This window comes from Channa argus, chromosome 13 (assembly GCF_033026475.1).
Source record: "Channa argus isolate prfri chromosome 13, Channa argus male v1.0, whole genome shotgun sequence".
Classification (NCBI taxonomy): Eukaryota; Metazoa; Chordata; class Actinopteri; order Anabantiformes; family Channidae; genus Channa; species Channa argus.
Window position 1 is genome coordinate 13,141,833 of NC_090209.1, and position 18,092 is coordinate 13,159,924.

General features: G+C 39.4%; 3 protein-coding genes across 8 annotated transcripts; 2 read left to right on the forward strand and 1 right to left on the reverse strand.

Annotated features, from left to right (window-relative positions):
* Nucleotides 1-299: 299 nt before the first annotated feature.
* nfe2 (nuclear factor, erythroid 2) lies at nucleotides 300-5,038 on the forward strand. Of its 4 annotated transcripts, none has more exons than XM_067526728.1 (5): nucleotides 300-401; nucleotides 957-1,020; nucleotides 2,717-2,795; nucleotides 2,894-3,031; nucleotides 3,751-5,038. In XM_067526728.1, the coding sequence occupies exons 3-5, from the start codon at nucleotides 2,748-2,750 to the stop codon at nucleotides 5,017-5,019; spliced, it is 1,455 nt and encodes a 484-aa protein (XP_067382829.1). In that variant the 5' UTR covers nucleotides 300-401; nucleotides 957-1,020; nucleotides 2,717-2,747; the 3' UTR covers nucleotides 5,020-5,038. The 4 variants fall into 4 exon arrangements, with proteins under 4 accessions (XP_067382829.1, XP_067382830.1, XP_067382828.1 ...); XM_067526729.1 differs by lacking the exon at nucleotides 300-401 and adding an exon at nucleotides 446-463; XM_067526727.1 differs by lacking the exon at nucleotides 300-401 and having other exon boundaries at nucleotides 785-1,020.
* Nucleotides 5,039-5,171: 133 nt separating this feature from the next.
* Nucleotides 5,172-9,019, reverse strand: hnrnpa1b (heterogeneous nuclear ribonucleoprotein A1b). 3 transcript variants are annotated; one of them, XR_010916327.1, is made up of 13 exons: nucleotides 8,864-9,019; nucleotides 8,247-8,363; nucleotides 7,842-7,988; nucleotides 7,530-7,740; nucleotides 7,346-7,441; nucleotides 7,201-7,251; nucleotides 7,062-7,115; nucleotides 6,845-6,979; nucleotides 6,638-6,763; nucleotides 6,499-6,565; nucleotides 5,619-6,333; nucleotides 5,342-5,394; nucleotides 5,172-5,271 (listed from the first exon to the last, which is right to left on the reverse strand). XR_010916327.1 is itself a non-coding variant. In XM_067526732.1 (11 exons), the coding sequence occupies exons 1-10, from the start codon at nucleotides 8,873-8,875 to the stop codon at nucleotides 6,510-6,512; spliced, it is 1,005 nt and encodes a 334-aa protein (XP_067382833.1). In that variant the 5' UTR covers nucleotides 8,876-9,019; the 3' UTR covers nucleotides 5,172-5,394; nucleotides 6,499-6,509. The 3 variants fall into 3 exon arrangements, 1 of the variants encoding a protein (XP_067382833.1); XR_010916328.1 differs by lacking the exon at nucleotides 5,619-6,333; XM_067526732.1 differs by lacking the exon at nucleotides 5,619-6,333 and having other exon boundaries at nucleotides 5,172-5,394.
* A 348-nt stretch (nucleotides 9,020-9,367) lies between these two features.
* Nucleotides 9,368-15,621, forward strand: cbx5 (chromobox homolog 5 (HP1 alpha homolog, Drosophila)). Its single transcript, XM_067526733.1, has 5 exons — nucleotides 9,368-9,691; nucleotides 10,211-10,394; nucleotides 10,694-10,919; nucleotides 12,377-12,477; nucleotides 14,016-15,621. Exons 2-5 carry the CDS (start codon nucleotides 10,264-10,266, stop codon nucleotides 14,155-14,157), a joined length of 600 nt encoding a protein of 199 aa, XP_067382834.1. The 5' UTR covers nucleotides 9,368-9,691; nucleotides 10,211-10,263; the 3' UTR covers nucleotides 14,158-15,621.
* The last annotated feature ends 2,471 nt before the right edge of the window (nucleotides 15,622-18,092 follow it).

Below are 18,092 nucleotides of genomic sequence, written 5' to 3' on the forward strand. Positions count from 1 at the left end.
CTGCAGTGCATAAAATAAATAGGCAATGATCAATGAAACAATAAATATGCATCATCTCCACTATTAGTAATTGTTTGAAAGCCATTGAACTATGCAGCATCTGTACATAACACATACACTTTCTGAGTTTACTGTTCACAGTGCTTCAGATCAGGGCAGTGAGGGGATTTTTTTTGTGAAGGATTTTAATGGTCACTTGCTATGTAAGACACGCTCCCCTCCATTCTCCCCCTGCTCCTCTCTCTCCCTTGGCGGTTACTCTGCCAGATAGAGGAACAATGTAGTCTTTCTTACCTGTTGGAGGGTGTACATTCCATCTCTTCTAAACTAAGTCTCACTCAAGCCTCCAACCCACCCCTGCTTGAACAGGGCCCTCACTGCAACGCCGGCTCTGACTCCAGGTGCTCCACATCACACTCCTCATACTTTTGCATTTGGGAGGATTTTAAAGCGCATTGTTCTGGTATGGTTTGGCCATAACACAACAACCATCTGACTAGTTTTCACTCAGTTTTAGCCACTTAACCTGATTGTTTTATATATATTGTGATTTCATAATTAGAATGAGATTTACTTACAGTGTTTTGGATTAGTAAACATCTACCTACTTCACTGTAGACTGACAGAATGATTGTTGTGGTGTTGCCAGACTGTTGGTTTGTGGTTTGTCATGTGGGCAAAAGGGAAATTTGGAGGTTGGGGTGCAAGTGTGCTATTAAGGATAGAAGAGCACAAAAAATTGTGGTGTGGGTGCTTTACAGGAAGATTGCTTGCACAAAGCCATCCCATTTATGCCGGTGGCTGTATGTGTAGCTGAACAGAGAGCGAAAGACTGTTGAATAGGAGATAGAGTAGTAGTCCTCGTGTGTTTTCTTGTGATCTGTGATAGCAACAGGACAACATTTGTCAAAAAGTGCATCTGCTTTTATTGAGTCTTTTGTTGGTCTTACCACCAGGATTGTCCCTCTGAAGTTTTTTTTTCTCTCGCGACCTGTTGAAGACGCAGAGAATGTTGCTCAGGTATGTTCATTTGCATCTTCTTTCCGCTGTTTTGTCATATCTTTTCTCTTAAAGTTTTATACTGAGAGGTTGAAACCCAATATTCATTTAATTCCATTTCAGTGCTACCACTCATATACCATGACATTAAACATTATCATAACAAATTTAACAATTGAACAATGCAATTATCTTGTCGGTGAAACTTTCATTCATTAAACTTACATATAGTCAGATGTCAAGTAATCAAGCTGATATTTAAATTTCAACAAATATTTGTCCACAATTTATTATTATTAATTTAAATATTAATCTAGCAGACCTAATATCTTTATTTTAATAAATAAACCAGTTTGAAAAATTTATTTTTGTTCAGCACTAACAAAACACCTAGCGTGGTTAAATAGTTAAATCAGCATGTTTAAGAGCATTTATGCATTAGAAAATAGTTTGGTAGATTATAGCGAATCACCTTTTACACACAGGCATCACTAAGGTAATCAATATCCCACATTTAATGTACAATATGGTTTTGCAGTTCAGTAAAACCTAACTAATGGTGTAAATAAAATTGTGTGAAAGAAAAACTCAGTCATGAATTTGAAAAATGTTGCAATAGAATTATAATTAATTAATTAAAACCAATTATTTCTAATAAACATAAGATTTAAAACTACAGCAATGGAGCTACACTGTAATTGGTGATACTTCACTGTGATACAGTCTGTTATTTGGGTTTATGCTCTGCTTATTGTGATTCTGATTACTTTTTTGGCCGACTTTTCAAGAGTTTCTTTAACCAAATCTAGACAATGTCAATAAATATATTCAGTATTTTCAGTATACATTTGCAAAAAATAAAAATTATTATCCAGTATAAGAGAACAGATGTACTGTTTATTAAGTATATTTTGCTGAAGTAATAGGTATCCCTGTCCCTGCTTAAGCCTATATATGCTTATTAACTGCAAATTACTCTTTGCCACAACGGATTTAGGTTAAACACAACGGAAGAGATAACACACAATTTGTGTATGTATATAAGCCGGTGTGTGTGTATCCATTGTAATAAGATTGGAACTGATATATACAATAAATAGAAGTATTTATGTACATGTGGGTGTATGAAAGTTGGATGAATTTAAAACGTATTTATTAACGTATTTATTATACATCTCTCTTCATATTTAATCCACTGTTCAATAAAAGACACCAAATTGTATGTTTAATTCGGATATCAGTTTGGTAATTGCAATTACTAAATGTTTCCAAAAATGACGCCAAAAGTAAACTACTGTTTATAGGTTAGCCAAAAGAAAATAAATTATTACTACGCATAATATGATGGTAATGTTAATGGCCACACACCAAGTTTTCCCGCACAGCCATCAGGCCCCAGCCTGTCTTGTAGAGCACACTGTTTTCCCGTAGATTGTCTTATCAGGGGCTGGCATAGCTGCAGCCCAGCACAGCTGATGGGAGGAGTCAACTCAACTGAACTGAACTCTTCATGTGATCCAAAAGAACCTTCTCAACACCCAAACAGCCATTTATTTAGCTCCTGCAGGTCTACAGATATGTAATGTACTGTATGTACTGTAGGCATGGTGTGACTTAACAGTTCGGTCAATGTGTTTTTTAGTCATACTTCCTCTGTTATGTCAGCAATTTAAGGCTCGGTAGTTAATAATAACTTACTGTTTTGTGCATCCAACAGGTTGATTTACTTTAACAAGAGTTTGTCCTGAATGTGTTCAACAGCCAACTATGTTCTCCCGCCGAGGAGAACCTGTGAGGTAGGTCTGGCTAAGAAACAAGAGAATGGAAACGATAACACAATCTCAACCTTAGAATACACTTTGAAATAAGTAATAATTTGCTTTACTGTCACAAGGTATTAGCTACTCCAGGCAGGTTCTGTGGAGGAGCATCCATGCCAAATAATTTCCCTGGATCCAGGTCTCATGGAGCTACTCAGGAAACAGAGATGGATGTGGCTTGGCAGGAACTGATGGCCATCACAGAGCTTCAGGTAACTAATTAGTTTGGTTAAAGTTGAGTTTTAGATGCAAAATAAAGAATGACTAAACCCGGATATGCTAATTATTGTGTGTTATCATGGAAGGGCCTTCTTTGTTTGTCATGAAGCTGCGGGTCTTATTGTTTTAGGCAAATGCCTTTAAGAATATTGTTAAATGTAAATTTTGGCCCTCAAAGTCACCATGGTCTAGATAAAGCTCAGCCTATTCATCTTTTTTTTATCACTTTTGTTGTTAATTATTTAAATGGTATGTTACCAGTATTGAACATATTATTAAACACAAATGCTAAAAAATGGGGCCTCTGAATAAAATTTGATTTCCATCCTGTCCTATATCTTTTGATTAAATAGATATCAGTAAGACTTACTAATGAAAAACTAAGACATTCACAGCTAAAATGGGCAACAATGGCGTATTTGAGTGATGGCAGGATGAAGAGATGGGGCAAGTGCTAGTGGCCCCCTGCACTGCACAATAGCCATCTGTTTCCAAGTGAAACCCGACCACATGTACGAGAGACCTCCATACCGCATGGGTGTAATGCAGAAGTAGTAGCAAACTGTACTCAATTAAATTGTGAAAAAATTATTACCTCAGAGGTCTTGTAAATGTAATAATTACTTAAATACATCTTACATCAGTTAATGTGACATGTACAGTTTGTGCCTGTCGATCATAACAAGGTGTGGGCCTTTTGTTTTTGTTACAGGAGTTTGAAGCCCCCAGTGAAGGCTCCTACGCACCTGCACAGTATCAAACCATGGAGCCCATGGTACCTATGGGAGGTTATGGGATGGCTCAGCCCCATTCTGTGCCTTCTGCTGCTGCTTGTGGGCTCAGCACAGCTGACACTTACGACGGATGTTATTCTGAAGAGGTGTCAGTCTGTCATCGGCAAAGCAGCAGCGCAGAGACAATGTATGGACACTCTGACTCTCAGCTTAATCAAAGAATGCTTCCCACCTCTTCTCACACACAGCCCCCACTCATGGCTCTTAGAGAGCAGATGAGCATGGCAGGTACCAGCCAAGTGCACAAGAGGCCCAACACTTGTCTCTCTCAGGGTCTAAGTCGGCACATGCTGTGGACTACACATGGACAGAGTTCACATGTTCGCTCAGCTGATGATTTAGAGTCAGACTCCGGTCTCTCTCTAGGTTCTAGTCCACCTTTGGCCTCCCCAGATAATCCTGTTGCTGGTGGACCAGGTTACCAGAGTGTAGACATGGGAATGGCATATAGTGACAGTGAAGCCGATAGCATGACTGAGCATGCCAGAAAAGCACACATACATTACCCATTAGACTACCACAATCATTCTCACTCTTATTTACACTCAGGTGCCCATTCGTCTTATTTCTCACCTGAACCTACTTTATCTCAGACACAACCCAATCGTCTGGTGAAAAACCAAGGGCAAGCTGCTGCTCTGAATAACCTATATGACTCAGGAGTGTCCAGCAGAGGGAGCTCACAGCATGCCATGTATTCAAAACCACAAGAACGCAACTCCACTTCTGCTCCACTGAGCAGAGATGAGAGGAGGGCAATGGCTTTGAAAATCCCCTTCCCTATGGATAAGATAATCAATTTGCCTGTGGATGACTTCAATGAGCTCCTGACACAATACACTCTGACCGATACTCAACTAGCACTGGTCAGGGACATTAGGCGTAGAGGAAAGAACAAAGTGGCAGCTCAGAACTGCAGGAAAAGGAAGCTTGAGAGTATAATTCACCTTGAACAAGAACTGAACCAGCTGCAAGCCCAGAGAGAGCACCTGGCACAGGAAAGGTTGGAGTTTCAACACAGCTTGGCTTTCATTAAATGTCGCCTAACAGACCTCTACTCAGAAGTTTTTTCTCACTTAAGAGATGAGGATGGACATCCATACTCTATAGATGAATACTCACTGCAACAAACACCTGATGGTAAAATATACTTGGTACCTCACACACTGCAGAAAGAGGAATGCTAAAGTACTGTGGGAGATTCTTATTTATAATCTTACAGAAAGTTAATACCTTGATTGTGCCAACTGAAGTAGATTAACAGACCACAAGTTTAATGTTGACCAATATTGTAAAATGTTTTACAATTAATGTTTAATTAAATGACACAACACCCATGTGATTTGTAAAAAGAACACTTTATTAAAAGTTAAAATCTATAACTGCACGGCAGTCTTCAGTTTAGTTATTGTCTTCAGCACTTGCATGGCTGTTCAAACCTGTGAAAAATACATTAAGGTTAAAAACAAAAAGTAAAGATGTGTTGCAAAAACTTTTGATGATGTGTACCTGATTGCACCATTGTCACAGAAATGAAGTCAGGTTTGACACTGTACAGTTACCTAGAAAGCAGAAACAAATATTAAAATTCTTAACTTTCCAAAAAAAAAAAAAACAACTTCATTAGCATGCAGTACATTGTAAGACCTTTTTCCACATTAAGGTCAATTTACCAGTCAACTGTGCAAGTCAAATTTGTTTGCACAAAATGTTACAGTATTGGGCTACAACCCACTACCAGCTATGTGACAAAAGCAATACCATCAGTAGAGAAGTCTGGTCTTACCTACAGACAGCATTTAAGCCTTTTGGTAGCTGCTGCCTGCTAGCCTCAGGCTTCTGTTCTCACTCTCCCCTGCTTCAATGATCCTGGCGATGGTTTTGCTACTTCTCTCCCTCAGCTGGCTTCCATGGCTAGCCTCAATGACTTTGCATGTAAGCTAGCATCCTCCAGATGATCTTTGTAGAACTCAGATGTGATGGGCTCTTTATGACGACTGCATTTGTGCACTATTTCACATTACTGAACCCATAATTAATGTATTTCATGTATTGACTGCTAGAACATGTGACTAGTGTAGGGCTCCTCACATAAGAGAAATGGGCTTATTCAGGCTAACATGCAATACGGCCCTCAATCCCACTTTTGCAGCACCTAATATGAACCCTCCCTTTCCCAGACCACCAAAGAGGCTAACAAGACTTTAAAAAAACTGAAAGATTGTTTATTTCAGCTTGATTTGATGCAGTTACAAATAAAAACCATACTTAAAAGAAAAATCTACATAAAACCCCATTGGAATGCTTGCTTGCCATTAACACGTCGAAAAACACAAAGAAACACGTTTAAATGAAAACCCTCCATGATTTATCTACTGTACATCTCTTCTTGCAGCAGGTGTAACCTGCCACAACTGTTTGGCTGAGCAGATTGAGGATGTAAACCTGCAGCTGCCCTGTCACTTCGCTTCCTCTCCTTGCTCGCCTCTAAGTACTCAGTCCTGTTGAACAATACGGAACAACATTGTTAACTGTGTACTGACTTTGAATGACCTGAGATCCAGAGTGATTTTTAACGGTTATCTGCACTTAATTATTCCCTGCAACTACAGACTCTGGTTTAATGATACAAAAATGTATGTGCAGGCATGCCCTCTGGCCCTTACCGGTTCATGTCTTAAAATCGTCCTGGACGGCCATATCCACCGTTGTTTGAGCCACCTCCATAACCACCTTTAAAATAAAAAGGTCAGTCAAAATGCCTCATGCAAAAAATACAATACGCGTTAGTCTACAGACTCTTACCAAAGCTCCTGCCACCACCGCCGCCACCACCAAAGTTGTTCTTCATGGGGCCGAAGTTAGAGGCCTGGGGGTCGTAATGGCCCATATTATTGTAGTTACTGCCACCACCTCCTCCACCGCAGTTGCCTATGAGCAGATAATTTGCAAACTTGGTTAACCATATCATTGACACAGGGTAGTAATTGTTTAGGCAAACCATACACTTACCATAGCCATTGCTGTCATAACCATTTCCTCCATAGCCTCCACCTCCACCCTGGTTGTAACCTTGGTTATAACCACGATTGCCACCATTATTATATCCTCCAGGGCCACTGGGACCACCAGGACCACTTCCATAGCCTACAACATAAGTAACCTCTGAGCATACTGCAGATCTTTTAATCATGAAGATGCTGCAAAGTTAATAAAAATGCCCACTTACCACCCTCACCGCCATTACAGTTGTAAGGACCATCTCCATATCTACCCCTACCACCTGAAAGAATCAAGAATACAAGTCAGATTTTCAAAGTTATATATTCCATCACAATAAGATACTAATACAGTAAGTTTGGTCTAACCCTGGCTGAAGCCTCTTTCATATTCATAGGGCCTTCCACCACTGCTGCGACCTAAACAAGGAAAAAAGGGGAGCACAGTGGATACAAACATTAGCTTTTGGAACAATGTCTGGATCAGTATAGTGATTGGTTGCATAAACAATACCTCCTCTCATTCCCATTCCTGCAGTCTGCATTTCCTGCCTTGTGAGGGCCTTCCTTACTTCACAGTTGTGAGAATTAATTGTGTGGTATTTTTGGACTGCGGGGTGCACAAAAGCAAGTATTAGTCTAGTAGACAAGCAACTGTTAAAATTTGACAATTTGCAACAGGGAGAACATTTACTTACTGACAATCCTGTCAACAGAGTCATGGTCATCAAAGGTGACAAAGGCAAACCCCCTCTTCTTTCCAGTATTACGGTCAGTCATGATATCAATGACCTCAATTTTGCCAAACTGTTGGAAGTAATCTCGTAGGTGTGACTCTTCTGTGTCTTCCTTTATGCCACCAACAAAAATCTTTTTGACTGTTATGTGGGCACCTGGTCGGTTGGAGTCCTGCAATCAAACATTTGTAGTAATTATACCCATCAGTGCTTTTAATGCAATTATATTTAAATTAGAGTAATGCAGAATGTAGCATATCCACATTTACATACCTCCCTGGAAACTGCTCGTTTAGGCTCTACCACTCTTCCATCAACTTTATGGGGCCGAGCGGACATTGCAGCATCAACTTCGTTTACAGATGAGTATGTGACAAAACCAAAGCCTCTGGACCTCTTGCTGTTTGGGTCCCTCATGACCTGAAGCAGGAAGCTTAAGTTATTTCCAAGCTCACCCACAATTGTGCATAACAGTGGTAAAAGGGGGTGGAGACAGTTTGAGGCTCAGTGAAATTTAGACCCTCTACAGTTTTCCCTCTAGCATAGCAAATATCATTTTATTCAATTCAGAGCAAGGGGGCATTTTAACAATCACGAGACACATCTGCAATGCGATACAGAACAGCAGCAAAGACTACCATTAAAAAAAATTCCAGCCTGCAGATTAAGTTCACTTACCACACAATCCGTCAGGCTCCCCCATTGCTCAAAATGAGCCCGCAGGCTTTCGTCTGTGGTCTCGAAGCTCAAGCCTCCAATAAACAGCTTGCGAAGCTGCTCCGGCTCACGTGGGACCTGCATAATGGACGCAGACAATAGCATCAGGATACTTTCACAAATACTCCACAGCAAGCACTGGGTAACAAATTCATCGGGTGTACACAACAACCCTCTCGAGAATGAACACAAGCGTCGCTTTCAAGAGCAGGGGTGGAGGAGGGAGACGTCGCCGCCATTAATACTGAGGGGCATTGCAATACATGCTTTTAGCTACCAAGTACTTTCAATCAGCCATTGCGTGTATACATTGTTTGGTTTATGTTGTTGTTGTTGCTTTTTCTGTATCATTACCAATAACTAGCAAAAGGCGAATCTCCTAAATGCAACTAACAAGTATCCGCCTGAACAAAAGGCCACGAGGCCCAGCTTCTATAAAATGGCGGCATATCGTTTCAACGATAACTGCTGCGGCAGAGATGAAAACGTAGTCTTTATTGCCCATCGAATAATGCTTAAAATGGCTACGGTTTTCTGACACCCAGCGTTAGAAGACCGATATTCTAAAGATTACTTACGTCTTTCGACATCTTGTAAAAAAAAAAATATCCTTGAAGACTCCTTGTGAACTGACCGGATAAAGGCGATCTGCGTCAGACGACTCTTTCCCGTTTCTCAACAGTAGAATAAATAGAAGACGAGACACTCCTTCCGCGCACTGATTGGTCACACTTCCCGCTGGAGTATGTCGTCAGATACAAGTGAAATGTTATTGGACCAAATTGAATCAATCAGCACCAACATCCAATAACCTAATAGTGGGCGGGTAATGTGTGGTGATAAAACGTATGATGGCGGATGTAATATGTGAATTGAATTTTCATATATACTGTATTTTGTGTTGTACTTGGACATAACAATTGTGCAATCACTGATGTCACGTTGGATGTCAGAAAGTAGAACACTAAAACTGCTGACCCCCAAATGATTTTGAAGATTATGACTTGAGAGTGGAGGTGTGTCTTTCAGCAGCAACGCCATTATTCCATTTATTGGCCGGTAATCCACAATATACACTAGTGCATATCTACTGTATGCTTCCTTTTGATGCATATCAATTGAAGATAATACACGAAACATTAAACTAAATCTTGAATAATGAAGTTATAATCACCGTTGGAGCGAAATCGCTGTTTATATGAATGTAATCAGCTGACCGAGGGGCGGGTACAGTCATTGTGCACTTTTAACGCGCGCTTTTTACGCAGAGACAAGCGTACAGCACCTTTTTATGATCTAGGCTAGATGCTAAAGTAGCACCATCGGTGACCGCAAAGAATACAGGTCCCCAAAAGACACCTCGTTGCATAAAGCTGGTCAAAACCGGTGGTCTACACATCCAAAGGGTAAGTAATAGCTTAGGCTTTAAAGCGCTTCATGCTGCTGCAACCATCTTTCATATTACATATGTAGTGTGTTGTCAAAGTTAGCTAGTGTTAGCTTGTTGAAGCGTTAGCTTCTAAGCTAATCGCTTTAGCAAGTTTGCTTTTCAAGTCCATTGGTTCGCTTAGCACACACGACACATTATCGTAATTGCTACTTGGACGTTTTAACGTTTCCGTTGACGTTATAAAACCTTTTAGTATTTCTGCGAGTGCGACAGTTACTGAAATGTCTTTAGCCTTTTAATTGGCTGAGCGTTTCAGTTCATTATGTAAGTTAGGTATTATATTGGATACACGGCAATGAAATGATCGCTTTCGTTTAAAGAGTATTTAGGTAAAATAACTAACGCTGACTTGGGATGAAGCATCTAGGTCAGTTACTACAGGTGTATGTTCTCTTACTGTTATGTACATCGACTAAAAACACTGAAAGAAAAAAAAAAATTCGCATTGGCTTGTTTCTCGTTTCATCCTGTACAGAGAAGTGCCATTGACTTGCTGCAACAGGGTATTGTCCAGCAACACACTTTGCAATGGGCAAAAAGTCTCGTGATGAGGAGTCTTCGTCCTCTGAAGAGGAAGAATATGTTGTGGAGAAGGTCCTGGACAGGAGGGTGGTGAAAGGCAGGGTTGAGTTCTTCCTTAAGTGGAAAGGATACTCCGAGTAAGTTTATGTCTGAGCGAACAAGCTAATTATTGAGCATTTAAGAAGCATTCATTGCCTTTTTAGTCAGATAATTTAAACCCTTGCATTAGTCACACAAATTTGCTTTGTTTAGTCTTGTGTTGCTTTAAAGTTTATACAAAGATGCAGTTTGGTAGATTACACCCTTACAAACATTACATATACTATCAAGCTTATGATAATGGGAGATTCAATAAATAGTTCAACTCTGATCAGTGGTGTTGATAAGGAGTTGTGACTATACCAGGACTGAATAGCTGTGCTTTTATCTCTTCCAGTAAGCACAACACATGGGAGCCAGAGAAGAATCTGGATTGCCCTGAGCTCATTGCAGAATTCATGAAGACCTACAAGAAGACCAGTGGTGGGAGCGCAACACCTAGCAGTGGGGGCAGCAAACCAAGCACAGGGTCCATGGGGCGCACTAAAGACTCCAGTAGCATGAAGAAGAGAAGCTCAGACGATGATGAGGAGGGTGGAAGTAAGCCCAAAAAGAAAAAAGAGGTATGTTCCAATTATGTTGAGATGTAATAAGTAGCAGAATGTTTTTTACTTTTAAGCTTAGCATGATAGGATTTTTTTATTTTAATCAAAAGCCTGCAGTGTATATATTGTTTATTTGATAGAACATCTCAGTGCCTTCTGATACATTTTCAATAATCTTTACAAACCCACTCTTATGCACAACCGGGGCATTGGTGCACAGCCATTTTCAAATCTCTCCAGAGATGTTCAGTCCGATTCAAGTCAGGGCTCTGGTGGGGCCACTCAAAGGCATTCACAGAGCTACCTTGTAGCTACTCCTTTGTTATCTTGGCTGTGTTGAAACCAGATGTTTACATACACTGTAAAGACACATAACCTTTTTTTTTTTTCACTGTCTGAAATTAAATCAGGCTAAACCTTTTTCCTGTTTTAGGTCAGTTAGAATTATTGAAATTATTTCTATTTGCTAAATGTCAGAATAATTATCACTTATATGCAAGTATAAGCACCATGTTAATGTCCAACTATCATATCACTCAGAAAGGAGATGGGTTCTTTATCCTAGAGATGGATGTGTGCCTATCGACCCCAGAACATTAGCAAAATAACTTCTGTAGATGTTGGCTGAATCTGGTAGGAGTGTGTCTGCAGGAGGGACTAGTGCATGTCACAAAATGGATGTCATCATGAGGAAAGAACATTATGTAGAAATATTGAAGCAACATCTCCAGACATCAGCCAGGTAGCGAAGGCTTGGGCACAATTGGGTCTTCGAAATGGACAATGACCCTAAGCATACTGCAAAATTAGTTACAAACTTAACGAAAACAAAGTTAATGTTTTGGAGTAGCCGTCACAAAGCAATGATCTTAATCTTATTGGAAATTGGTTTGCAGCGGTGAAAATGTGCAAGCAGAGGTGCGTCATGTGCGAGCAAGGCGGCCAATCCTGTCAAGAGGAATGGGCAAATTTAGATAACTATTGTGAGAAGCTTGTGGAAAGATATCCAAATTGTTGGACCCAAGTCATACAGTTCAGAAGCAATGCTACCCAATACTAAGAATTTGTATGTAAACTTCTTAGTAAATAGAAATTATTTTGATAACTAACTTACCTAAACCAGAGTAAGTTTTGGCACAAAATCATGGGGGGTGATGGTTATGTTTCTTTTTAAACTTGTTTCAACTGTATGTACATGTGTTTGCCCAAAAATAATGCAGACTTTGTACTGGGGGCTTGTAGGATGAATTTGGGAAAATGTTGGAGGCGTCTCACTCTCCTCTTGACAAAGTCAGGAGACAGTGTTTCAGTACAGGTGTGAAAGGAGTTTATGTTGGGTAGAATTTAGGGACAGCTACTGATGCATTTTGAAGCTCATGCATTATTTCACAAAATTGGTTTACAATCTTACAATTACTTACACACTGCAGCATTTTGTGTTTTTTATAAAAAATGTGTTTCTCCTTTGTTTTAAGGATGATATTCTAGTTGCTCGTGGCTTTGAGAGAGGACTCGAGCCAGAAAAGATCATAGGAGCAACTGACTCTTGTGGAGACCTTATGTTTCTTATGAAGTGGTAGGTGTAATTGATACATCTTGCATTTAAGACTTAAGGTGTTTTTAGACATGCACTGCAACCCTGAACTTAGATGGTACCTGCCAGAGTATCAGAGTTATTTGTGTTCTCACGTGCAGCTTGGACAGACTTTAGGTACGACACAAGTGAGTGAGTATAATAACAGTGTTTCTTTCATGCAACCGGCTCTACTATGAACAAAATACTGATTCCAGCATCCTACTTTTTGGTGTCATGTTGTGCCCCCTGCAAACACTATCCAGTCTCCACACCTTGCCTAAATTATACGAAGCATTTCCAGTAAGTAAAAATGTGTCTGCAACAGCCTCTTGTGTGCAACATGTGCAAATAATGATGGCTCTGAATAATATATAGATCTGACTCAGAGGTTTCAGAAGTTCATGTGAGAAAAAGCGATACTTTTGGCCAAACGTTGTCATAGGAAATATAATCACTTACAATATTACTTTTCTTTTCCAGTAAAACTGTTGTCTTCCAATTAACAATCAATATTAAATCAGACACCCTTTTAATACCTCGGTCTGAAAAAGAGTGGTAATCATATTAACAAATGTAATGAAAACAATTGTAATTCTCCACAATTAATTTCATGTTTTTTCATGATTTTCATGTTTGATAAAATGAAAATGACTGAATCAGAATGAGCTGTAGAATGAACACAAGATTTTACTTTTTTAATCAATAAGCAAGAATGTGTATTTAAAGACTGTAGAATATCAGTGCTAGACTTTAGTACATTTTCAATTTTAAGCTACAGTTATCTAGTTAAGTGTCTAGTGTAAGTGTAATTTAAATAAAAAAAAAAAAATACATTCACCAAACTGTTTTCCTTAGTGATTAGTGACTCTCCTTAATCAGTTGCTTCATATACATATTGTGAAAAATGAAACTGCAATGGCTGCAGTCTGTAGTGCTTCTGCTTACAACTTGTATTGATATCATTCTTTGAAACGTCAGCCATCACTGCCAGATTACTACTGGCAAAATTCCCATTAGCGTCACTAATGGTCTTGCTTTCCATTCATATACAAACAGTAAGCCACACCATTAAATTTTATATCATTACATATTAGCTAAATGGATACATGTAGTACCTTATCCCTCGTGCCCGGTCAGGCACCATTTCAGAGTGTTAGCTGGATCAGATTAAGGTCACAGTTCTACCATAGCAGTTTTTTGTTTGTTTTTTAAATTGATTAGGAGATTATAGGAATATGAAAGACAAAAATGTAAAACCCTCAAGTTTCCAATAATTCAGATATATGGGCTTAAAGAAATTATTAGAATTGGTTTGGGCTATTATGTGACTGATTAGTTTGTCACACCATGAACAGGCACACAATGTATGAATTACTGCATTTGTTAGAGAAATTTCACACAAACCCTTATGCTGATTAAAATTTTCACTTAAATGCCAAACCAAATTCAATACTGTTTGGTAAATGGTTTAAATATGACTGACTCTCTGTCCCTGTGTTTTGTTTTTTTTAAACGCACGCTGTCTTTATCTCGTGCAGGAAAGACTCTGATGAGGCTGATCTTGTGCTTGCCAAGGAGGCCAATCATAAGTGCCCACAGATCGTTATAGCCTTCTATGAGGAACGTCTCACCTGGCATGAAGACAGTGACAAGAAGGAAAAGGACACTGTCAGTGCGTGAGTACATCACCTCAGGAGGAAATGGGACTTCCCCACCCCCACTGCAGGGACAACCTTGATTCAGACATTTTTCACACCCAAACGTCCCCCTTTTTTTTTGTTTGTTTTTCCTCACCCTGACCATGTCCAAGAACACAAAGACAGTAAACACAGTTGTGTTATCTCCATTCCTCATTAGAACGCAAAGGCCCAGTGTGCTGAGAAGGATCCATCAGAAAGGAGGATAAGCTGTAGCGCATATGGGTGACAGGCTACTGGGGAGGGTTTTTGCTGTCCTCTTTGGATTCTTTCACTGTCTTTATTTTTTTTAAATGTCTTGATCATATTTTAGATCTTACCAGATACAGTTATGTCGTTAAGGTACATGCCTCAATGAATGCAAATGGTTAAATGTTGAAACTCGGAAGTTAGGTTTAAGAGCCAGAAACAGTACAAGCCACGAGCTTGCCTACAATTATTAGTAGCCATGTAGCTCTCATTTTTAAAAACCCATTCATAGTATAGTAGTATAAATATTCAGGAAGCAACCAACACAGCACTTTCCTGGCTGCATGATCACTTTTTTTTTTTTTTTTTTTTTTTTTTTAATGTATCATGTATATTTTCAGTTTGTTCTATCTACATGAAAATAACTCCTCATTGTACAAAACTTGCAGAGGACACTGGCCAATTATGTCTTTTGTAATGTTGTAAGTATGTTCTTGGACTTTTTTCTTTCTTTTTTGGGGGGGGGTCATTTTATGTCTTATTTCCAATTTATAACATGAACTTTGGTGTTTTTACAATTTAAAAATGTCGTTCTATCTCCCTTTTAAAAAATGAGGTAAACTAGTTTTCCTCACTTTTTTCAAACTGCAGTGTTATTCTAGGATCAGGTTTGACAATCGCCACTATATTTAGATAAATAAAAGAGAACCAGCAATCGCACTAGTCACTGTGTTCTGCCCTCCTGTGGCTACAAGGTGAACATCTTTTGGACTGTGTGACCGATCTTTATGACCATGAGCCTGCAGTTTTGATTAGGGTGTTTTATTTTTTATTTTTTTAATAAGATGTAAAATCCAATTAAAAATGTTTGTTTTGATTTATGAATGATATCTTGAAACATTTAAACATGTTTCTGATCTGGTTATACATATCTCTTTTTAGAAACGAGTAACTTGCGTGTTCTTGGTTAGAAATAATAAATGTTTTCTGGGACAGTGTTGCTACCTGGTAAGCAGAGGTCAATTCTTTAACGAGGTGGATGCCTATTTTGTGGTTTGAACTGCAACATGGGCTCTTAGGACCAAATGTTAAGATCTGAGATCTGCTGTGGTTTCCTTGGTTTTTATTTTTTAAGCTTTATTTCACATTGTGAAGACTCTGACCTCCCCCTTTCATACATACATTAATTACATCTCTTGATGTCTCAATTTATGTTTTCATTGTCATTTCCTTCCATTAAAAATATTTTGTCCTTTCACTCCAGTGAATTTTTTCTTTAGTTTTTGATGCTGTAGAGTTTTTAACAAGTAGACAATTTCTTGTGAAGTGTTACAATTAAATGTAAAGTAGGACCCTTTAATAAACATTTACAGTACATAGGCATTATTTGCCAGTTATTTTAGCATATGACTGGAATTATTACAGAAAACTGCAGAACGAAAATTACTGAGGGAATATGAAACAAAACTAGAGCTTAACATCAAAACATTATCGAAATGTCCTGATCTTGGGGAATAATTGAAATGTGTAGGAGTGTGTCTAGAAATGATCTCTGAATTTTTTTCAACAGCACCAGCTTTTTTTCACCCAGCAGATGGCAGCGTTAATCAATACTTGTGAAGAAGTAAATATTGTGCGTCTCCCCAGATACAATTGGTTAAATGTGTCTAAAATGATGTAAAGCACACCAAAAAGAATTTGTAATTATTTTTTTTCGTTTAGGGCCCAAGTTAATTATGTAAAAAAACAAAATGTTTATAATACTAAACAAGGTACATGTCAGGGAGCTACGGCAATATCAGTAAAAATCTGCAGTGAGTTAAGTCTAAACTTTGTTCTTCCCTCACTGCTGTTTTTCTTTCCTGCTGCCTTTTTATAGTGTGAGACACACACACACACACACACACACACACACACACACACACACACACACACACACACACACACACACACACACACACACACACACACACACACACACACACACACACACACAACAAAAAGTGGTGCTCAGCTACATCTTAAATTATGGAATTTTCCTTGCAAAAAAGGCTTTTACACTCAAAAAGGAATCCAAAGGTCACTAATAAATTTCCAGCCCCTGGGATCATTAAGCTGGGCAAAGGAAGAAGGCAGCAGGCTGCTCTACGAAGCCTAGAGCTGTCTGCTGGCAAACCCAGGCCAGGTTAGGTTGGAAAAGCCTCAGTGGCACTCATGATAGCTCTGCTTGTAAGGTCTGTGGCTAATACAAATGTAGAGGCATTTCTGGTGCACGGTCAACAGGCATACTGATTGAAGCTTTATCCAAACTAAAAATACGAATGGGCAAAATATGCTATTTTACATATGTCTATATGTTGTATGTGTGCCAAAGACAGTAGTGACCCTTTAACTAAAAAGTGTCAGCTTTTCAATACTATTTTAGTTAATAGTGAAATTTGACATTTTGAATTTGATACCTGTGTCAAGTTTTTTTTTTTTTTGATTAATTGGGGAATATGTGTTCTGGTATTATCTTATTTATAAATGTATTCAAAGCGCTTACATCCTCCTGTACCAGTAACTTCTAGTGCAAATGAGTTCCACAGGGTATTGCCCAAGGCAGAGGTGGGTCATCTTGCAGCACATTATGCCAAATGAGTGTCGGGGGAGCTACTGTGCAGCTGTGGTGAGGAAAGGGACTGCTGCACTGGGCCTCATCAGCACTGCACAGCTTGTTCAAGGAAACCACTAAAACAACAAACAAATAAATGTGCACTTATACAGGCAAACCAAACACAGCAATATACACTGCTGCCTTGTAAATGAAGGAAAACAGGTTCATAGTCTTCAGTTACTGTCTCAGAGAAACTGTAATCATTTGTGCTGTAATTCAAGTGTATCACAGCAGCCAGTGAATATGATTTGGCCTTTCTGTGATCGTGCAGCCACAGCTGCCCAACAGCTGCATCCCCGTTTCTTTGTTGCACTCAGATAAAAACGCTTCGCAGTGATGGCTGGTGCATCATCTCTCGCTCAGTGCACTGATCTGTGTGAAGGTGATTGCGTTGTGATGCTTTAATTCCGGTGGCTATCACACTTAATGTGCAGTAAAGCACCATAGACAAAGCATCTTCGTATTAAATACCCCCCTACTGCGCCAGGGCTCACTGCTGGCTGTGTTTCTCCATTCCCCTCCCAAACACCCACCCACCACACACACACACACACACACACACACACACACACACACCTCAATCCTCACCCCCCCTCATCTCCTCTCCCACCAGGGGAAAGAGTTATAGCTGCCATAAAAGGCAGGTAATGCATTGTTAACTAATTCTGTCTGCTCAGAGCTGATATATCCTCTGCTCTAAATCTCTGTGCTTCCAATAAAATGCAAATGCTAATGCTTGCCCTCCATGAGCTGATATCATTTTTAACAGGCCAGAGGTAAATGCTGAAGAAGAGTGGGTAGAGGCAGAAGAAGTCTGTAGCATGGTGGTTTCTGAGCCTTCTTGGTACTTTCTTGTAGAAAGGCAACCACCACATCTGGTCCACACACCGCTGGGCATGTGTGAAGTGTGCACAAATGTTGGCGGTATGCACGTCAGACAGCAACAGTACATTTTTGAAAAGCTAGTTGTGTACAGATATGAATAGAAGACGTTGATCTGGGATTATTTGAGAAGCCAGCACTTGAAGCATTTCAGTCAGTATGCATTCACCATCAAAATAACAGAAGCTAAT